Source organism: Zootoca vivipara, chromosome 7 (assembly GCF_965207765.1).
Source record: "Zootoca vivipara chromosome 7, rZooViv2.hap1.1, whole genome shotgun sequence".
NCBI classification, from domain to species: Eukaryota; Metazoa; Chordata; class Lepidosauria; order Squamata; family Lacertidae; genus Zootoca; species Zootoca vivipara.
Genome location: NC_142590.1, coordinates 25,709,825 through 25,733,175, shown reverse-complemented (window position 1 = coordinate 25,733,175; position 23,351 = coordinate 25,709,825). Strand labels below are relative to the sequence as shown.

Genomic DNA, 23,351 nt, shown 5'->3' with positions numbered 1-23,351 from the left:
TGGATATCTTTTCCAGTAGCAATCTCAGGGTGCAGAATCAATAGGAGTTTTTATGTGAAATGAGCCAATAGATAACTCTCCCTCGACTCACACCTATTTATATGTTTGCAAATTTCAGACTCTACTTGGCAAGCTGAGCCATTTTGGGGTTTGCAGTTAACAGGCCCATAAACTAAGCTCAGGTTATGGTGCAGTTGTCCTGGAATACAGACATTAGGAGAGGAGGACTTCAGCACTCTTATTTTTAAAACAAATCACTCAGGAGAAAGCAAACAGATTTACAGAATTTTATATGTGGGTCCCTTTGAGCTGTTCCATTAATTATTGCACTTTAATCTTAATAGTGTGTGTTTTATGCTGTGAGGCCCCTAGTTCATAACCCAGGTCACCTATGGGTTTCTTGGTAGCCTAGGACAAGGACATGCCACTGCTTTCTCAGCCTCTCACCAGTAATAGACGGAAGATCATGCTGCCCAGCAAAATGGCAGCTTTTAAGGATTGCTAAGAGGATCTCTGAGAGGCACTTTGAGCCCTTTTGGAAAATGCTGTATCAATATGAAGTATCATTATGGCTATGTTAAGAATGCTTTCGAGTGGAGCATTTACTGTTATCACTTGCTATTAGCTGAGTTGCATCTCTTAATACTAGCCTATTTCATTGATCGTAAATTCTTTTTCTTCTACGCATTAAAGAAACTTTTCTTCTTCCCTCCCAGGTACGATTTGTGAAGAATGTAACTTCCTGGAAAGAAATGAAACCAGGGTTTTACCATGGACATATATCCTTCCTGGATTTTGCAAAGTAAGCCACATAACATACAATTCTGTTTGCAGCATTTTCAGTCCTTGTCAGCTTATTTTTATTGTTCAAACACTGCACTGATTCACTTAAGAGTTTACTGCCCTCTAATGGTCTTGAACAGAAATTGCACCATGACATTCTGAACACGCTTTTTTCTTCCCCGCTATTACTTTTAGTAAAGCTTTTTTTCTTCCCCACTGACTTCTCATTCAGATTGATTTCAGTCTTTTTCTCCTGGACATGCACCATCCTTTCCTATTGATGTGCTTTGGTGACTAAGCTCTTGGAATACATACTTTCCTAATTTTCAAAAAAATCTGTGTGCTGTCTGAAAGCAGAAATATATAACTGGAGCAGAGAAGGGTGTGAGGATAAACCTCAGAACAGTCTTGCTGAGCAGCAAATCAAGGAATTAACCAGTTCCCGCTTGGTGATTTTTAGTCCTTTAAGTAGTTAAGATTCTCCACATTTTATTTTGTCTTCTAATTGCTACTATTCTGTTGGTGCCACCCCTTTCCCAAAACTTACTAGTGACCACCTGCTCTCCCATAAAGCCTTTCATATTAGAAGTTGCTTTGTAAAAAAATTTTTTTTAAAAAAGCCTGCTATTCCCTGGGCTGACTCTACTGTATCATACAAGAGAACCACAAGAAGCTGGACTATCATCCTGTCATCTTAATCCCCACTACAAATTTGAAACACTAGCCAAAAATGGATATATGCGCTTGACAACAACTATCTGGTAATTTTGTCTGCCATGCAAATGAAAGAAGCAATTATTTATTTTTAATATTTGATTGAGCTGTTAACGACTCCGCTCAGTGCTTTCAGCCTTCCTTTAGAATAACAAATCAACTTACTGCCTTCAGCAGTGCAGTGTTTCAGTAGCACAGAGTACTTGATGGTAGTGCCAGAACACATGGAAACAAACTCTCTGTTTAGGTTTCAGTCAGTATCTCTTCAGGCCTACTTCATAACAGTAGGGTTGCCGTACGTCTGGGTTTTCCCTGGACACGTTGGAAAATCGGGCTGCAAAAATGACGTCAGGGTGTATGGCAACTAGGGTGATTTTTTTTAAAGAAAATTTCTTTTAAAAGCCCAACAGCTTTGTCCAGATTTTCACTTTTGGGAATATGGCAACCCTAACAACAGACTGTGGTAGTTTGGATTCAGTGTTATCGGGCTAGCTGCCTCTTGAGAAACATCATGTTTTATGGCCTCGTATTGCCTGCTGTAGCCAATCTGACTAGTAGAAAATCGCTCCATAATTGCCTACTTACATGTGATGGCAGGAGTTGTATTGAGCAGTGTGTTCCGGTGGGGAGAGATTAGGCTTTCTCTGAAAGAAGTGCATTTCTTTCACCCCCTTTTAAACCATACTTGAACAGGAGCTTCCTTGATGTCCACTTTGACACAGAGTCCTAAACTAGCACAGAGTCCTATACTAGCTTCTCGAGCCCAGAAGCAGGCACACCGAACTGCATGACAGCTGCTCATCACGATTGCTACCACCCAGATGTACACTTCATTGTTTGCATTCTGTTCTGCCCATCTGTTTGACCTCAGCAACAAATCTGCCTGCATCTCTTGCACATTATCTAGGTTGTGAAACTGGATGTGCTCTTATCATGGGAACTCGTTACGAGAATGTCACAAGCGGAGGTCAAAAATGATTCTACCCCCCCCCCTTCCATTCCCACCCTTTTGACATGTATGCCCCCTTTTTACTGGCCAATTCTCTATTACAGCCTTTTCCAGGCTGGTACCCTACCGATGCCTGCGGTTACAATTCTCATCATCCCTGACCATGGGCAAAACTGGCTTAGGGCTGATGGGAGTTGGAGCCCAAGATATATGGATTTATATGCACCAGGAGGCAGCAACGAAAACCATCCCAAGGAAAAGGAAATGCAAGAAAGCAAAATGGCTGTCCAACGAGGCCTTACAAATAGCGGGGGAGAGGAGGCAAGCAAAATGCGAGGGAGATAGTGAAAGATACAGGAAACTGAATGCAGATTTCCAACAAACAGCAAGGAGAGACAAGAGGGCCTCCTTAAACGAGCAATGCAAAGAAATAGAGGGAAACAATAGAATGGGGAATACCAGAAATCTGTTCAAGAAAATTGGAGACATGAAACGAACATTTCGTACAAAGATTACCATAATAAAGGACAAAAGTGGTAAGGACCTTACAGAAGCAGAAGACATCAAGAAGAGGTGGCAAGAATACACAGAGGAATTATACCAGAAAGATATGGAGGTCTCGTACACCCCAGGTAGTGTGGTTGCTGACCTTGAGCCAGACATCCTGGAGAGTGAAGTCAAATGGGCCTTAGAAAGCACTGCTACTGCTAATAACAAGGCCAGTGGAAGTGATGATATTCCAGCTGAACTATTTAAAATTTTAAAAGATGATGCTGTTAAGGTGCTACACCCAATATGCCAGCAAGTTTGGAAAACTCAGCAATGGCCAGAGGATTGGAGAAGATCAGTCTACATCCTAATCCCAAAGAAGGGCAGTGCCAAAGAATGCTCCAAAGTTAACTCGGACGGTAGCAAGATTCTGCACACAGATCTGCAGGACCTGTCTTCCCCCCCAGAACAAGACAGCCATTGGAATAGCAAACCCGGTATTGGACTGTGGGAAGTGGTTCCTCCGCTCAGGTATTGAACTGAGAACATTGAGCAGCACCAGGGGAAAGGCCAGCTGGACCCTCCCTCTGGAAACATAGCCCCTTCAAACTCATAGACTCTTATTTCCACCCCGAATGACAACTCCCATAGCCTTGTAAAGCATTTTTATTTTTAATAGCTGGTATATGACCGTAATAAAGCTTGATTGATTGATTGATTATCCATTCTGAAGGAAATCAGCCCTGAGTGCTCACTCGAAGGACAGATCGTGAAGCTGAGGCTCCAATACATTGGCCACCTCATGAGAAGACTCCCTGGAAAAGACCCTGATGTTGGGAAAGATTGGGGGCACAAGGAGAAGGGGACGACAGAGGATGAGATGGTTGGACAGTGTTCTCGAAGCTACGAACATGAGTTTGACCAAACTGAGGGAGGCAGTGGAAGATAGGAGTGCCTGGCGTGCTCTGGTCCATGGGGTCATGAAGAGTCGGACACGACTAAACAACAACAACATGCACCAGGCTGGTGAAGGCTGCACTATTGCTTAACCAAGATGAAGGGAAAGGTCTGCAAAATGGACTTCAGCTGTTCATTTTATCTGGAATCCATCTTAATTTATTTGCTGTGACAAATGTGGAAAACAATGGGGGGCACCAGAAGTTTTACATTCCGTATATTTCATGCATGCGACGTAATATCAGATGGAGAGTGCCGAAGGTTACAACAGCAGCTGAAATGTACATGTAAAGAAATGGTTGCCAAACTTCAGTCTCAAAAAAGAATCCCTGAGCATAAAATTGCATCGCTTCCTCCAAATCCAAAAGTGCAATATGCTATATTAATAAACCTCTTGCGTTGAATACCTAATGAAATAAAAACCTTGTGAACAGCTAGGTAAGTGTTACTCTATCCTCTACATTATTCATAGAATAAAACTTAAAACATTTTGTAGGTACTGTAACTTCAGTCTAAAAAACATTTTGCCTCAAGAAAGGCAGCTAAGCAATTTCACAAATTTCATTCATATGCATATTTTCCTCCAGGGTTGCATTATCCTTGTGGCTTTTTTTGTTTGTTACCCTTTCACCTAAATGATTTATTTTCCCCCCTGCAACAGCTTTCTTTCTTCTATTTGTGGTTTCGATTATTAAAATAACAAATTGAGTGCTGTGCTTGCTCTTGGCAATAGGTGAGAGTAAGTTGTGATGTTGCGTTATTGCATTAGAGAAGTGTAAAAATTTTCTGCAAAGATCCATCCTCCTTTAAAAAAACTCTGGCATAATGCTTTGATTCAGTATATACGCTCATAAAATTACACTGAAGTTCAAAACTTTTATGACAGTGGTGGTGGAGCTGTCTAGAAATTTCACCTAAGTGGTAGAGGACAAAAACTCATGCACCATTTTTATTTTAAAAAAACTGATTCTGCCTCATTCTTCATTCCTTTTAATTCGTTTATTCATTGCTCTGGGTACTTGGAACCATCATCTGTCAAATGAGCGGATGAATGCATACAGGGATTCCAAGTGTTATCTCAAAATGCCAAGGGGCCCTGACCGGATTTTGGGTCCCTCTTTATGCTTAAAAAAAAACAAATTGCTTCCAGTAGCCCCTTAGAGACCAACCAAGTTTGACAAACTTAGTTGGTCTCTAAGGTGCTACTGGAAACATTTTTTATTTATTTTTTGTTTCGACTACGTCAGACCAACACGGCTACCAACCTGTAACTTTATGCTAAATGTTTGAGTAAAAAAATCTGAAGGAACAACTTGCTTTAAAACCGGGCTCAGAGTGGCTAATATCAAATATATAACATATTACCATAAAATCAAGCAATCAGTTAAAATACATCCTAAAATCAAATAAGAATCAAAGTGAAATCTAATCAGACGGCAACCGGTAAATTAGGGGTGGGGACCTTAAATCCTCACCAGGCCTAAATCATAAGCGACATGACTGATGGTGGTGGCAGTAAGCTTTGCCTCCTCTCATCATGGTGACATCAGCTCTGCCTTTCCAGATGCATCTCGCTTGCCTCTGCTTGAGGAAAGGGCAGGAGTGGGCTCAGCAGAGGCCTGGCCTCATCTCCCTTTGGAAAAACTAAAGACATGGTGTCTTGCCCTCTCCAAGTCTTGAGTTGGATTCCAGTAAAGAGACAATAATGATAAAAGTAATGGCAGTCAGCATACAGAATCAAGAACGGCAGCAACTCAGGGCCATAACATGGTTGGAAACCTGCTTCCAAGTGGAGTGAGGAAAGATGTTCCATCTGGCCATGCCTGCAGTTGCTGTGCCATCATGTGCTCGGTGACCTTTTCTAAAAAGGAAAGATCTATTCTATTCTCTTTTTTATACCCCACCCATCTGACTGGGTTGCCCTTCTAAATCTTGTCTTCACATCCCTGTCTGAAGACTGCCTTTTCAGGCGTGGGTGGAGACTGCTCCAACAAAAGACAGAACCTCCTTTCCCAATGTTTTCCCAATTTTACTATTTGGTCAGTGGACTTGGCTGGCCCTAATGAGCCGGATTGGGAAGGGTTTGGCATCCTCAAAACAAGCAAGGCTGGCAGATCCAAGCAGTTGCAGTTGATACCTTTGTTCTGTCCATTGCCTTGCTAACATTGTTGTAACTCTGTTAATGGATGGGGAAGAGTTTAAAAGCACCTTTTTTGGTCCTTAAAGCAATAAAGCACCGAAACTGTATTTACAGCCCTATTTTTGAATGTCCAGGTTTATAGGCTAGCTTTGATGGTTGTTCCTGGCATGTAATTGATTTTCATATTTCTTTAAACAGATTTATTTTTGCATGTTGGAAGTCAGTTGGTCTAGTATACATCAAAGCTGTTTAAAAGCATCTTTGTAGTTCTTACCATACAGTAGATTAACTGCATTCTGCTAAATCAGCAGTATTCAGTACGAAGTGCGGAGTACGTTCAACCGACAGGCCATGCTTATTTTGCCTGCAAGCCACATAGTGCTAATTAGTGTACGAAGGTTGCCCTGCCTAGCATGGAGGCATGCTCTGTGTCAAAGCACAATGTGAGCTGCAGATAAATAGAACACATTATCTTTGGGTTCCTTCTAAAGGTAAAGGTAAAGGAGCCCTGGATGGTTAAGTCCAGTCAAAGGCGACTATGGGGTGTGGCGCTTACCGTTCTTCAGGCAAAGGGAGCTGGCGTTTGTCCGCAGACAGCTTTTCCAGGTCATGTGGCCAGCATGACTAAACCGCTTCTGGTGCAACGGAACACCATGACAGAAGCCAGAGCACACAGAAATGTCATTTACCTTCCCACCGCAGCAGTACCTATTTATCTACTCACACTGGTGTGTTTTTGAACTGCTAGGTTGGCAGGAGCTGGGACAGAGCAATGGGAGCTCACCCCATGGTAGGAATTTGAACTGCCGACCTTGCGATCGGCAAGCCCAAGAGGCTCAGCGGTTTAGACCACAGCGCCACCCGCGTCCCTTCTAAAACTGTGTGTTGGGTGCATATTGGTGGTAATAATAATAATAATAATAATAATAATAATACAGATGATTATGATGTCATTGGCATAATTAAGAATTGTGCTTGCGTTTTCATAAAATAGCCATGGAAAATATGCCTTAAATATGGCAAGCATGCTAAATGCCAAAGTGCTAAGTTCTAGCCAGTGCTAGAATATTTCAGATCTGTTGCACTGAGCTAAAAGTTAACTGCTTTTTCATCTACTATTCCATATGAAGCATGATCATTTTCGTGCAGCAGCACTTTAGAAAACCAAGGGCAATTTCTGAGTATCTCTCTTGTCCTCCTACCTTTCCCCCATCTGGTCATTGTGGTCACACCAGCTGCATTATCTTCTTTGTTACAAAGCATAGTTTTAAGAGGCTGCATCTGTTGGAGGGAGAAGTACCAGACAGGACTTTTGCTGATAATACTTGTTAGACACAATAAACTGAATGAATATATGTAAATATTAAATGTGTATGTTTAAAATTTACCTCAATGGGATGCTGTTGGGATAAGATTTCTTGGAAAGTTTTCTAAAGCATTTATACCCTTTAATACCTTTGAAACAGGAAAAATTAGTATTGTCAGTTTCTCAGCACTCCTCCCGACTTGCCTTAATATGGCAAAATAGAATGGTCTGGAACAAACTTGACCCCAAATCCACTTTTACATCATGCAGGAAACTCTTTGATTTGTCAATCGGATTTATCTCTTCTGTTTCAGATTTGGTGTTAAAAAGAAACCAATATACATCAATGTCATAAGAGATCCTATAGAGCGGCTGGTTTCCTATTATTACTTCCTGCGCTTTGGCGATGATTACAGGCCTGGACTCCGAAGACGAAAGCAAGGGGATAAAAAAGTAAAAGTACATTTTTGCAGCTTTGTTCATGGTTTTAATTATGGAGATAATAACTGAAATCAAAACGTAGCAATTTTGAAAAGCAAATTTAGTCCAGAACAATAGGCTCAATCTTAAAATACAGTTCCCACTCACAGGAATCTTCCATGAATGCAAGAACTTTTGGTCCAATGGAGGCATCTGCTTGTGTGTGTGTGTGTGTGTGTGTGTGTGTGTGTGTGTTGTTATTAATATTTTTTTTTAATCTAATCCTTCCTGCACCACCTTCTACACCATTCTTGATGGTCTCTCAACTCTCTGGAGCAGATTATTAGGGGTCTTGGGAGGGCTCATCAAAGACCGTCTCCGTCTTCGTACCTGTTAGAAGGTCCCAGAAGCACTTATTCCATGAGTGAAGTGCCACTCATGAGAGAGTTGCGTTTGACGCAATATCTATTGTGTAAAGATGGGATTGCAATGAATTGTGCATTAACTCTGGACAAAGGGAGCTATGGAAATATGCTTTAATGTTGAACGAAGAGCTCCACATTGTCTTAGACCAGTGATGGCCAAACTTGGCCCTCCAGCTGTTTTGGGACTACAATTCCCATCATCCCTGACCACTGGTCCTGTTAGCTAGGGATGATGGGAGTTGTAGTCCCAAAACAGCTGGGGGGCCAAGTTTGGCCATCACTGTCGTAGACCAATGGCACATGCGCATACATGCAGCTCTCCGGCCTTCTATTTTTAAAGAGCAAATAAGAAGGCACAGAGGACAGGGTGGTGTACCTCCTTGTTAGATAAATTTCCCCACCCAATGCTGTTCCCTAGGCCAGCATTTGTCTATAGGTCTACAGAATGACTTTTCAACACTAGCATTTGATTTCCCTTGGTAGCAGCAATATGACTTGTTTTCTGACACACTGGCTTTTGCAGAACAAATACAAGTAGAATTTAAATTGGTTGCTGTTAATAAAACGGAATCCAAGAACTTCTGAAGTCAGACACATTAATGACACATCGTGGGCTATTTTGAGTCACCGTTCAGTTCTTGCTGTGGTTACCGTGTGTTGAAGCAATTATGAATCTTGACAGTGCCCACAAAATGGTTTGTGGCTCTGCACACCAGTGCAGTTGTCGCTTTGGGGACACTAGCAGCTGCATACCAAAAGCCACACTACACTGAATTCTGTGTGTGCCAGCCAACCCACACTATCTCATTGTGCGGTGCCCACAGCTGGGAGTCAGCATGTACTGATGGACAAACTGACAGGCCTCTTAGTAAGCTATTGTGAAGTAACGCAGCCCAAGTTCATGTAGAAAAATAACTACACTAAGAAGTTTGATATTTAAGATGGAAATTTATAGCTCACTCTTGAGTTTTTGTCTTTGTTCCAGACGTTTGATGAATGTGTAGCAGCTGGAGGCTCAGATTGTGCCCCTGAGAAACTCTGGCTTCAAATTCCGTTCTTCTGTGGCCACAGCTCTGAGTGCTGGTAAGACGATGGAATTGCTTTAAATTGCAGATTAAATAAATTATCCATGTGAAGTGTATTTTATTAAATCAGAATGTGTAGCAGAGGTTAAGATTTTGAGAAAGAACACATTTGATTAACAAGTGTACTTTGTGGTTATCTCCCTCAAAGTATCAAACTGAAAAATGGTTGAATTATTATTTATTAAATTTCTATACTACCCATCATCTGAGGATCACATAGTGGTTTACAAAATAAAAACACAAAGATACATAACATAGTAACAAACAAAAACAATACCCCCATTATTATTGATTAAGTTTACACGAATGATACAGAAAATGGTCAACCATTTTCAAAATGAACTATGTATCCCCTTTCTAAACACCAGTGTCAGTGTTTGGATATGTTGATTAAAAACCACGTAACTATGGGATTCTCTCCCCCTCCCCGCTCCGGTTCAAAATGTCATGGCTTGGATCTAAACTTAGCCCTCTGTGGATAGAAGGGTTCTTTCATCCACAGAAAGCTTTCAATCCCACTGGCAGAAGTGGCAGTGATTTGCTCCTCACCCTGTCATTCCTCTGCTGTTGTGGATGGTCTCCTAAGTCTCTTCCCTCTCCCTTTAAATGACCACAGCAGCATCTGAGCAAAGTTCTGCTCAGGGAAATGTGCTCACTGGTAACAGCAAGATCAGTTTCTAACCCAGTATAAATGCTCAACCTTTAGGTCTCAAACCCAATTGTTCTTAGCTGGCAGAAACAAACTTTGTGGCTGCTATAATGTTATAATGTAAACATGGATTAATTTGAGTGCTCAATTCCACTTTGAATGTCTGAAGGTGTTCATGAAATGAAGTTTAGAAGTTGATTTGTCATATTACAATAACTAGGGTAAAGCCTTGTTACACGGTTTGCTTAACAGTAGGAGAAAAAAATAGCAGCTCTGATCTATTTAGTTTTAATTGAGATAATATCCTTAATATGCTGTGTCAGAAGGCATATGACAAATCTCCTACACTGTATTTCTGTGTAGGAGAGAAATGCATATATGGTCGCTTCAGATTATTTGGACCAAGGCTTGAGCAAGTGCTTTCAAAGTATCAGATATACGAATTCTCAACCATTCTGCAAACCTCTCTTTGTTTATCCTCTTATAGAGCAATCTTGCTAAAATGCAGATGACTGCAATCGGTTGTGGAAGACTGGTGCAAAGTTCCAACATGCCTTTCTGTTTCTGCTTTTATGCCACGTCATAATTGATACTTCGGAACTCTTTGATATAACAGCAAAATTTTCCATACTGAACACCATGCAACATACTTGGAAAAAAGGCATTAGTGTTATCAAAAAGTTAGAAATCAGAGCCATAAATCTTTTGACATCTAACCTAGGCCATGAAGAGAGAGAGAGAGAGAGAAAATGGGGAGGGGGGGAGCAAAGGAAATTAAAAATGTGTGTGGCTGAAACTTTGTTTTCTTGCCTGTGCAAAGATAACAGCTAAGCCATTCTTTTAGCCTGGTGTGAGAATATCTAAATGAAGGGAACCAAAATTCTTGGCAGACATCAAAACCTTCCTGTAATTACTTTTTATCGTTTTAGGAATGTGGGAAGCAGATGGGCTTTGGAACAAGCCAAATACAACTTGATTAATGAATATTTCCTAGTGGGAGTTACTGAAGAGCTTGAAGACTTTATTATGTTGCTGGAGGCAGCTTTGCCCCGCTTCTTCAGGGGTGCTACAGAACTATATCGCACAGGTATTTAAATAGCCACCCACTAGGCCATTTTCATCTTCCTCCTTTCCCCCAAAAACTTCTCTTTCACACACCCTTTAGGACAGGGGTCTTCAAACTTTTCAAACAGGGGGCCAGTTCACTGTCCCTGAGACACTGTTGGGGGCCAGACTATAGTTTGAAAAATAAAAAATGAACGAATTCCTATGTACACTGCACAAAAACCAGGAAAAACAATACAATATTTAAAATGAAGAACGGTTTTAATCAGCATAAACTTGTAAGTATTTCAGTGGGGAGGATACGAGAGAGAGAGAGAGAGAGAGAGAGAGAGAGAGAGAGAGAGAGAGAGAGAGAGAGAGAAGGGTGACAGAGTAAGAGGAAGGAAAGGAAAGAGGCATGGCCTCAGGCTCTGGGCCTGGAGACCCAGTGCCCCTGGCCCGGCTGCGGTGCTGGCGACACCGCTGGGCCTTCGTGCTACGCCTGCATTTCCACAGGCTTTCCTTGGTGGCAGCTCCTCTGGGCTCGGCTCCAGGCCCGGCTGGTCCATGGGCTGGTCTCTCCCCCTTTGGACCTGCTTCACCTATCAACCGAGGAGGAGGAGGAGGAGCATGTGTGCAGAAGGAGAAGCCAGGCGGGGAAGGGGGGTTGCGGTCACCACCACGGAGGCCGCTGCCGAACTGGTGGTCCGTTCCCAGCGGACACACACACACACCCCTCCCTGGCGGCCCGTGCGCCTGCTAAAGCAATGGGATTGATGGGCAGCCGAGTGGGAAGGGGCTGGAGGGTGTGGTCGGAGGAGAAGCTGGAAGGGATAGACCCAGCTGCTTGCAGTAGTAGCGGTTTGGAGGGAAGGAAGCTCATGTTGGCTGTGGCTTACCCGTGCTGGTACATGTGCAATTCCAGTGTCGTTTCCAGTTTCCTCTTTTGGATCCTCTGCATCAAGTACCTGGGTGTATTGCCCACTAGGCTCCTCTCTGCCTGTGGGTGAGAAGCTACATGCATTCCCAGGTCCTTATGGGGCTTTAAATACCAGCCAATGTCACAGGGTCATAGAATCATAAATGGTACAGTTGGAAGGGACCACAAGGCTCATCTGGCTAGCCCAACCACCTGCAATGCAGGAATTAAAACTTCGGTTTCAGAACCTCCAAGGTCCACCACCTTCCAGTCAAAAAAGCTCTTGCTGTCAGGAGGTCTGTAGTTAGTCTGTAGTTAGGAGGTTCTTCCTAATGTCTGTAGTTATTCAGTGCGAGAATAGTTGTGCGAGTTGCTGGAAAGAAGGAAGAGGGCTGCCAGGCTGACATAAGGAAGCTGAGCAGTGTAGGCAAAGTCCACAAAGAACGTGGGATCAGACCGGATTGATTCAAGTAAAATTTGAATGATTAGCGATAAGACTCTACGCTTGTTCACGTCGCATAACCTGCTGACCAGCCTGCTTTGGTAAGCTCATTGTGGTTTGCAGCTTGACTTGGTATAGGCATGCAGACTCTTGGGGCCGCCATCTAATGCAAAGGAAGAATAGGAATGGAACTGTTTTCTATCCCACCTCCCAAAGGATTAAGTGACATTGAGAACGAAGCCTGCTCCTGTACTCGCACCTCTATTTCTGGATTCTGTTTCTTGGTTATGCTTTAGTTCAAGGGTAGCCCATGTGCAGGTGTTATTGGACTGCAGTTCCATCGTCCCCAGACAGCGTAGTCAGGCAGGGGTGGTGAAACTTGTAGTCCCACCATATACATTGACTGTCCCCGTTTGTTGGAATGCATATAACACATTGCAGCATAGAATGCAAATAGCATATTCCCACAACAAATATTCAGGATGACTCACGTACCACCTTGCCTTTAAATGAAAATTATTGATGGCATCATGTGGGAGGTTGCTGTGAATTTGGTGAAACAAATGGTCTGCCCGGTTGTTGTGAAGTATTATTATTATTATTATTACTCACTTTATTGTCGATCGTACTGAATTTCCAAAGAAGCATTAATCATAATTGAAACAGATATCTTAAATGGATGTGATGTGAGGAAATGCAGTTCCCAATACAAACACTTCCTCTTTATGGTTTTAATAATTAAGCTCTTTAAACAGCGGGAGGAATGTGCACTGAGAGAGCACACTAATGCAAATGCATTCATGTTTAATGTCAAAGCTTCCAGTTTCTCAGTCCCGGAGGCTTAATAAATCTTGGCCCAAGTTCTGTCACTTTATGTACCCATTTAGCAACCTGCTGATGAAAGAATACTCTGCACAGAGACACACAAACTTTTCCCGGTCTACATTTCTGCTCCTCTGGGAGCATTCAAGCTATGAGTCAAAGTGAAGTTATGACTTTGTACCTTTTGCTTTTAGGCAAGAAGTCTCATCTTAGGAAGACAACAGAAAAGAAACTCCCCACAAAGGAAACCATTGCAAAGCTGCAGCAGTCTGAAATATGGAAAATGGAGAATGAGTTCTATGAATTTGCACTGGAGCAGTTTCAGTTTGTCAGAGCACACGCCGTCCGGGAAAAAGATGGAGAGTTGTACATTCTGGCACAAAACTTTTTTTATGAAAAGATTTACCCTAAATCGAACTAAGGACGGTGCATCTTTTTAGGCTAGGGACTAAACCTTTGGGCCACATTCTTATTTTCTGCCCCCACTTGTAGATTGCTGATGCACCAACCGAGGCACCTCAGTCCTGGAGCTCAGTAAAATGAATTGTGGGTTCCTCAAAGAGGATGGCTGCTGACCAGATATGTTGGTAATCCAAAGTATAAACTTCAGTCTAATCTCAAAGAAGGCTGCTCTTCGACTCCTGCAGAAGCCTACATACACATTTACAGAAACTAACCACTTACCAATTACGTTGCTGAAGTGATAAAGATGAAAGGCTTCCCTTTACGCTCTTTTTGATTCATAGAACAGCTTATTTTAGTTAACCTCCTGGGAAGAGGAAGCTGTTGGTTCCCTAGCTTCAACATGGAGATTTGGGTTGTATACGTTTATGAATAATGTTAATAACCGGCTGACATCTGTGCTTTGTTCTTGTGAATTCATATCACATGAATCATGTTCAATCATGTTCTGCTGAGAAATGCTGCAGCTGGACTTGCCCATATTTTATCAGTGTGGGGTTTTCATTTTAAAGAGCTAAATTGATCATCAGTGTGTTTGAAAATTCAAATTCCATAGTGATCTTGTCAGAACGCCGAAAACGAAGGCAGTGTTTCTTTAATATCCTCTGCACTTCCAACTAATGTTGGGAAAACACCTCTTCAGAAGCTGGCTTTTGCCTGCACATCAATATAAAACAAATAGTGAATTCTGTATCCTTGTTCCATAGATTCTTTGTACTTTAAAGAACTACTGGTGAATCCATATTATGACTCAACTAGTGAGCTGTGGTATGGTTAGGGGTTTCCTATTTAGATACTTTTACCTGTAGAATATTTTTACTAAGGTGCTTTATAATGTGTTTTAAAGCATTGCATTTGAAAAAAAAGAAGGAATAAAATGCTGTAAATAATGCATATTTTATGTATTTGGACCAAAAGGTTACGGACAACTAGTTTAACACATTTTTGCACCAGTTTTGCCGTATGTGAAGTAGAAGCATCCCACCTGCCATTCAAATTCCAGTTTTGAGTTAACTCTTGGACATCGCTGAAATGAACTTCAATGACCTCAACAACTTTAAATACACAGTGGGTCTGTCCAGGATCCCCCTTTGCAAAGAAGAGAAAGAAACACTCTCCTTAATCTGCATCCTTTTATCACGCTTAAAAGGGAAAGGGAAACGGATGCCTGTTGCCTGGCCAAAAGAGATACAAAGAAAGTGACGTCAATGTGTTCAGGGCACTGCTTTATGTTACTTCAGTAAATGTGCATTTTTGCCTTGATTAGCACCTTATAGTAACTTCTATACACGAGGTTGTTTAGCAGTTGGTTGTATATTGGGAAGCTACATTTTAACAAAATTCTAGAAAAATGGCAAATTCCCTAGTTGCATATGTTTTTACTGGAAGGTTTATGTTTTGTTTGTTTTTTAAATTACTAAAGTTTGCAGGGTTTTTTTTAGTTCATTTAAATCCAGCCTTTGAGCGTCATATTCTATAAGATGTCAAAGTGCAGCATAGATGTATTGATAGAAGAACGTTACCAAATTTGTCCGCTATACGAACACAAAGTTGTTAGCTGTCTGTAAACTGAAATGTTTTGATGCCAAAAACAGGATCCTGTTACAAAGGGGTAATGAGACTATTAAGGAAAGCTTTTAATTTGCTGCTCCTCTTCTTTCTTTTGCCTTGCTCTTAAAGATATAAAAATAGCGCCGGCTTCCTAGGCAGTTTCTTCTTTTCAGTTAGCAGTCATTCGTAGTGTTCTTCGTTAATTTTTTTCCAATGTATGACCATGAGCCAGAGTGTTTTCGTAGCTGTGTTGGTTCAACTGAACGAGACGCAGAAAAAATAAAAACAAAACAAACTATCATTAGACCAATTGGCTACTTGCAGCAATGTGTTCAACGTCAGGTGCTGATGCTCGGAGCACAACTAGAATCACAATTGTCCAGGCTGATTGATATGTTAGTGGGCCTGTTGATTCCATTCTTACGTGTTAGGAAGAGAGTCTGAGTGCCTCAGAAACCAAGGGTTTCTGTAGCAAGTTGGCTGAAAGTATGATTGTGCAAACAATTAGCAAAGCTGCCATTTGGACCCTTTTAACTCAGAGCCTCGGTACAGACTTCACGAGGTAGGCTGGTTACAATTCCCAATACTATAGCCACTGTGTTGACATGTCCTCAAAACAAGAGGTGCATGTATATTAATTAGGTGTTAAGATATTTAGGCAGCCTGTACAAACGGCTTTGGTAGTTAAGGTTTATTTTAGATATTTCGTCTGTCCAGTGTACAGTAATCGGAGGATAAAACGCTAATGAACCTGGCGGGGCTTCTGAATAACCAAGTCTAAGACCACACTGGCAGCACAGTAAGCGAAAAATAGTTGGCGGGTAGATAATAAAAGTAGAAAGTGTTGGTTTCCCATGTGCTCATCTTAAGCTTGAGTGATTGTGGACGGCTTAAGTCATAAAGACCTAAGTCATGAATGAAATTTCTTGAGTTGCGTTTGGCTTCGGTAGACAACGTCGCCATGCCCCACTCTAGTTGGGGAATAAAACATTTCTCACGACTATTGGTTCTTGTGTAAGATGTTGCAGAACTGAGAGGCAGGCAATTTTGAAAGATATTGACAGAAATTTATAATGGGCATCCTCCCTGCGCTCTCTTCCATAATATATACTTTATTCATGTAGCTGTGGCAAACTACTTTTAAGAAGAGCACCAAATAAAGGTGCTTACCAAGTGAAACACAGGCATCTAAACACTTAAAACTCCCTTTGCAAAGAGACTGAAAATGTGACTCGTACCGTCTGCTCATATGGACAGTATTTAAAAGTTTAGAAAGGAATGGTTTACCTGTGGCTGTTTTTATGTTCTGCATGTATAAGATCTGCTTTGCAAGTGCAAAAACTAAAACCCAATTTCTGGTTCATAACAGCTGCAAGGAGAAGCTTTGGGGGTTCATTATCTGAATTTCAGGGGTAAGAGGGAGGAAGTTCAGAGCTTAGGTCTCTGGGGTCTTGTTCACTCAGCACTAAAATACTCTGGACTTTGCTATCACGGTTTACTTTTCTGCTGTTCCTTAAACCGTTTCTTCCCACCCCATTTTTCTGACAATTCCAAATACTTCGAAACCTTGTTTTTCAAGGTTTCAAAGCTAACCCTTACAACTAGCATGGTTATACAGATTGTGTTCTCATTGGCAGTGCTTAGAAAATTGCCTGGGACATAATCAAGTATGAGTGGCTGCTCTGCTCACACAATACAGGTCCTTCAGACATACAGGCAAGCCATGGTTTCTCTTCCCCTTTTTCCCCTGCAAATCCCTGGATAACCTCCCAAACCATGGTGTAGAGCAGGCACCCCCAAACTTCGGCCCTCCAGATGTTTTGGACTACAATTCCCATCATCCCTGACCACTGGTCCTCTTAGCTATGGATCATGGGAGTTGTAAGCTAAAACATCTGGAGGGCCGCAGTTTGGGGATGTCTGGTGTAGAGTGTGAAACCTCATCCCAACCCAGACAGTGATTTTGTGTTGCTGACAAGCCATGATGGCTTGTTGGAACATTGTTCTGCAGGCAAGGTTTGCAAACCAGTTTGAAACCGTGTTTTCCCAGTTTAATTGTCAGCCAGAAATAAACTTGTATTGGATATTGAATAAAATACATTCTTTCAAATTGTAGCCCACAATCCCTGGTGACAGTTGCCTGTAGATTTAAGTTCACTGAAATATTTTGATGCATGCATTGAAAAGTACAGTTAGGAACATTGGAATAAGTCTTATGGAATTCATTTACAAATCGCTAGTTAGCGAGGGACTGTGTTTCTCTTTGCTAGTTTATACATATTTGGTAAAACCTGGAATTCTAGGTGGGTTTCTATATCTGCCATAGCATTCCTGATAATGATAGTATTTCCTTGAGCTATTGGATTATTACAAATTATTGTATGAGAGTCCACATCCGTACAGGGAAGGACAGTATTATTCACGTGGATGGGAGACTCGGATCATTGTATGCTTGCCTTGCTGTGTTGAATTTATATGGGAGATCTACACATGCAAGCACTCTGGAATTGGGACGCAAGTATGGAGACATTGCATTGTGGCATTGGTCTATGAGTGTTTGTCTACTCTGCAAGTGAAACTGTTTTAGTCATGGTTTGGCAGGTCAAGCACCCTAGGTATATCCCATTCATTTCTGGGTCCAGTTTAATGTGCTGCTTTTAACCTTTGCAGCCCTTAAAATGGACCCCAGTAGTATATCTGAATGACCGCTTGCACCCATATGAGCCTGACAAGGTGTTAAGATCAGCTTCACAGGCTCTGCTGTCTGGCTCACCAATACAATTATTAAATTGCAGGTACCAGAGACATGGCCTTGTTAGTGGTGACTCTTGGCTTCAGTATGCCCTCTCCAGGGAAATATGCATGGCCACATTGATACTGGCTTTTAAAATAACTTGTAAGGCTTTATTTCAATCCATGTGTGCTTGATGCGCTGGTTCATTTTATTTGTTACTGCTCATTAGAGGATTGTTTGGGGCCCTTTGTTTTTGTTTAAAAATTATGAACAGCTAGGCTCTGGAAGGTGGATTAGAAATCTGACGAATAGCCTATATTTCTTCCTTACAAATGAAAGATGCTCCCTCCCTCCCTCCTGAATTCACTGAATTTCGTTCTTCTAGAATCCGCAACCCGCAAATTCACTTACGAAAGCATGCAAATTGAAGAGCTGAACAGTATTTGTAGCAGGTTCTAATTATTGGTACCTTTTTGGAAACCCTTAACGTGCAGAGCCATGTGGTCTGAAGCAAAGCTTTATACATAGAATATTTTTGTGAGCAAGTGCTTCAAAATATACAAATGTGTTCATTCATGGACTTGTTCAAACACTATATTCTTAGAGGCTTGAGCAATGGTTTCTGAAAAAGCACTCTCTTTATGAATCTTTATTGCTGCCGAGACACTTTACATTTCTGAATACAGGCAGCTGCCACGTCATTCTCATCCTAAACGTTTGCCTGTGTTTAAAACCCTCTGGTCCTGCATCCATGCCCTTGGCAACAAAGCCTTACTGATTTCCGTGAGATTTGCTTCCAAATAAGTATGCATAGGATTGCAGCCAGAACAGCAGATCAAGTTGTGGCTTTTTAAGCAGAAGGGGAGGGGGAATACATCATGTGGCATTAGAAGTGTTTTGTATAAAAGAAAATATGGTGCCTAAACTATGCTGCAGAGAAAGCATGCTGAAAAGCCTGCCTCACACACTGCCAATTTAGCTCTTAAAAGGTGGATCATTTTGTGAGTCCTAGAGATCAGACCAGAAAGAGATTTTGAGAAAAAAAGCGTGTAATCTACGATCAGCTGCCAGAATATATCCTATTTTAAGACCATGTAGCTATGTAAACTTTTGTGGCACCTATTTATAAACCGAAACCCTTGTAAAGATTTTTTTTTTAATAGCAGGTTTGCTTTCAAAAAATCTGTTTGGATGCTTGTTTTTCCCCTCGTACCGAAATTTTAGAAAATGGAAGCCGTAGCTTCTGTGTTAGTTCAAGTATTTCAGAAGCAGTGTCGAATGTAATATTGAGAACTTGGATTGTGCCTCATTATTTTTTTAATACACACAGCTAAATGGTGCCTTTCCCCCCTCACAATCCATGTTGGAAGATGCTCGCTCCTCTCTCTTGTTTTCCTTCCTCTTCACGTGCTGATTTCAGTTGTGCAATACTCCCAAATCTAAAACCGTTTTGTCACATCTGTTTGAGATAATTGCTTCATTCCTCCCCCCCCCTGTACTTTGCTGAGAGCTTTCTGTTGTTGAAGTGTTTCAGTTGATTACCTAATGCAAATGATATATAAAATAAAATGCCCAATGGGAAAGGGGGAGGAGAGTCTAGTGTCTTTTTTCTCCTCCAGAAAAGAAAGTCTCTGATATTCAAATGGCCGAGGGGGGGGGGCGGGGAGTAAGTAAGAAAATGCACACAATTGGGTTTAAAAGTATAAATATCACAGGGGTGGTTTCTCTTTATCGTCGTCCCATTTCTGCAGTCAAACCAGTCTCAGATAGGAAGCAGCGGTGAAAGCCTTCATTAGTCATGTACACAGAGGTAGGACGGCTAGAAGCCTTGTGTTATGAAATTGAATGGGTGATTGAGTAAATGGTGGCAAGGCCTAGCTAAGTATTGAGTGTCCACATTTTTAAGAGGTTCCAATTGGAACAGATTCCCGATTTGCTAAGGTAGGCAACGCAGTAAGAGCGTCTGCCTTTGAAACCAAACTCTTGGGCATCACCCCTAGGCCTTAATGAAATTGTGAATAGGAGGAACGCAAAGGCTCAGACACACAGCATTGGGGTTAGGGCTCCGGAAAGCAACTAATTTGGAAGTAGGATAGCTGAAGCCTGAGCCAGCCACCACCCCGACCAGCAGTACATATAACCTTGGCCTACCCAAGCCTGACTTTCCTCCCCGAGGAAATGGTAGTGCAGCTCTAATTACCAGCACAGGCTTGAAGATGACTTCCAGGTGGTGGCAGTTGCTGCCATGCCACTGGGACTCGGAAAGCTCCCCTAGTTTTGAAAAACAGGGAAGCTTTTGTTTTGAGGCTTACCCACACACATGTTAAACTGCCCTCTTGAAATGTTCTGATTTCTGTAAAAAGTGAGCTATCTCCAGAGAGGAATGTTTCAGTATGCGATTGAGGCGGTACAACCCCCTCCTGCTGCCCATTTGTTACCCCAAAGCTGTAATGCATCAATGCAACCTTTATGGAAATTCTGAGCTCTTAGCAGTTCTCTGCCGCAGCTGTCCTTTTAGCTGAGGGACGGTCAGCTGACTCCGCTTTTAAGTGCTTGCTTTGATCTCTTAATGGGATAGTTCCTAAATATTTAGTCATCAGCATTTTACGCGCCGAAGCAACTGTTGTCTGGAGTTTCAGCCCTTTTTTAGGATGACCTGCACATCCAGACAAGGAGGCTCCTGAAGGTTAAATCTACTGTTAGCTTGGGAAGCAGATGAAAGGAGAGTGGTCTGTTGTAGTTCTAAACTTGAATGTAGAACCTGCCCTATGCAGGGCTGGCTCTAGGTAGACCCCCGGTGGCGCGGTTGCTGCGCCCTGCGAGGGCGGGGGCGCCGGAGCGATCTCCACCCCTCAGCGCCAGGGCACGCGACCTGCTCGAGACTGCCCTGGCCCTATGTACAACTTTGCTACAGGTGCAGTCCAATACAGCTTTATGCTCTAGAAATGGGCAGTTGCATGGCCTGTAAAACTAGGTCACTTTCCCCCCAACTTGAAACATGGAGCCATTCGGTTACTAAGGAGCATGACAATATCACAGTTTTCAAGGGCAGCATGCTGTGAAATAAAACAGGCACATTTTTAATGATGTCATATAAGTTGTGCAAATTTCTTTAAAGGTGGATACTGTCTTGCCGATGGCCTGCTAGATATCCCCAATCTTACTGAGCAGAGAGAGTGCTTGTGTATTTTTATAGAAATAAATTTTTCCTGGGTGCCACAGTTGAGCACAGTGTAAGTTTCTTTGCTTAATAAAATGCAAGAAGCTGCAAGTGAATCTCGAAAGCGATATCCAGATGTTTTCTGCCTGCTAAAGCCCCCCTCCTGCTGTGACCTCCCCCTGGGTTTCATTACCACATAGCACAGATGTGGTAACTCACAATATGAGCTAATTTAAAAAAACAAATAAGACTCTTTATTAAAAAATAGGCCCTACAAAGAACACCTGTGGGTTCAAAACAAAAGCTTCGGGACCTTTCAACTTCTGATAATAACCCAGGGTAACCCCATCAAAATTAAAGGGGCCAGGCAAGAGTTTGCCAGTCCCCCCCCCATAAACACACTTGTTTTAGATGGTGCCCTTTCAAGTTGTCTCCCCGCTTTGAGCATTAAGCTGTTTAAAATGAATGTGATTGCAAGATAATTCACATACTTTTAATTGGATCCTCAAAGCAAGTGCAATTTGGATTTTCTACTAAAACAGGGATATGACACACAAGATGTACTGCTTCAAGTATGCATGACCCACCGGAAGCTTGGCTGCTTTGAGAAGACCTTGCTAAGATGTTCAGACAACACTTCCTGGTACAACATGGATGTTTTATGTTATCTACACTCTACAGGATGGGATGCAGGTGGTGCTGTGGTTTAAACCACAGAGCCTAGAGCTTGCCAATCAGAAGGTCGACGGTTCGAATCCCTGCGACGGGGTGAGCTCCCGTTGCTTGGTCCCAGCTCCTGCCAACCTAGCAGTTTGAAAGCACGTCAAAGTGCAAGTAGATAAATAGGTACCGCTACAGCGGGAAGGTAAACGGCGTTTCCGTGTGCTGCTCTGGTTCGCCAGAAGCGGCTTTGTCATGCTGGCCACATGACTTGGAAGCTGTACGCCGGCTCCCTCTGCCAATAATGCGAGATGAGTGCCGCAACTCCAGAGTCAGTCACGACTGGACCTAATGGTCAGGGGTCCCTTTACCTTTACCTTTACACTCTACAGGACTTCACTCAGGCAAACACAGGAAAACCGATTTGGAGAAGGCAGTAGACAGACCTGGGAAATGGGCAGACCTTTGAGGGGGACAAGCATAAGGCCAGGGACCACATTCTTAAGCGGAAGTCTGAATACAAATTAGTACTATTGCACTGAGAAGATGCTTGTTGGTTAGGGAAGGGTTTCTTCTGGATACAAAGCAATACTGTTTAGTCTGTTTCCGATCTTGCCCTAGTCTTATGCAAAGCAATAATAGCAGAGTCTTGATGGCTGGACTCAGTGGCATTTTTTTCATAGTGCCGGATACTGATGAGATCATCATAAATTGTCTTTCTGGCATTCCAGATAAACCTGCCAGAATACAAAATGAATGGATGACTACAATTTTCCCTGATGCAAATAAAGGTAAGACTTAAGAAATGATAGCAGCGTATAGAGTTTCCCTTGCAGGCCCTATGAAAGGCTACTTTTTAGGTGGCGGTACTGCTGCTTGCATGGTGTGCTTTCAACTGTTCAGATTACTTTTTACAACTACCCTCTACAGTTAGCACCAAAGGAACCTTCCTGGGGCGCAAGCCTGAGCAGTGTGGATGGAGGTCCTGGTCTGCCCAGACAACAGGACCCCACATCGCTGATGTGGTCCAAGGGAAAGCAGACCAAGATATTTCACACCAGCTGGGCTGCAGGGGTTGCAAGAAGGAGGCATATAAGGCTCCAGGGGACTCCAGATCTGTGTAGGTTTTACTCCTTAGCCTTTTCTTCTCCTGAAGGTACCCTGCAAAGTGTCTTGGGTTCAGTCCCCAGTATCTGCAGGTAGGGCAGGGAGAGAGCCTTGTCTGAAACTGCCTGGAGAGCTGCTGCCAGCCAGTGTCGGTGATACTGAACCGGGTGGACCAATGGTGTGGCTTAGTTTAGCAGTTCCCTACTGTGTACTACCCAGCCTGTAATGCTACAGTGAAAACTATAAAGAGACCTCCATAAAACCCTTTGCAAGCTTATCTGGAGGGCCCTAACAGTTTGAAGAAGGTTTTTTGTAAAGAGCTGTGTTTGCTGAGGAATAATCCCCTAGCTTTCAGTAGGTTTTTATAGCGTGGTAGAATCCAAGCTGGCTAGAATAGTGCTCCTCTGAGTTTTGGGGCTTAATTATATATATATATATATAGATATAAAACCCTCCAATTAGTCTAGGAAGGAAAATGCCATGAGCAGCAAAAAAGAAAAGGAGAAGGAGAAGGAGAAGGAGAAGGAGAGGAA

At 42.4% G+C, this 23,351-nt stretch overlaps 1 protein-coding gene across 2 annotated transcripts in view; it reads left to right on the top strand.

Annotated features, from left to right (window-relative positions):
• HS2ST1 (heparan sulfate 2-O-sulfotransferase 1) overlaps window positions 1-19,478 on the top strand; it is an 88,780-nt gene extending 69,302 nt beyond the window's left edge. For both annotated transcript variants that reach the window (XM_035121385.3, XM_088673846.1), the window contains exons 3-7: window positions 717-802; window positions 7,653-7,791; window positions 9,169-9,266; window positions 10,847-11,004; window positions 13,339-19,478. In XM_035121385.3, coding sequence (XP_034977276.1) covers window positions 717-802; window positions 7,653-7,791; window positions 9,169-9,266; window positions 10,847-11,004; window positions 13,339-13,565 — 708 coding nt within the window. In that variant the 3' untranslated portion in view covers window positions 13,566-19,478. The remainder of the gene's footprint in view (window positions 1-716; window positions 803-7,652; window positions 7,792-9,168; window positions 9,267-10,846; window positions 11,005-13,338) is intronic.
• Window positions 19,479-23,351: the final 3,873 nt, after the last annotated feature.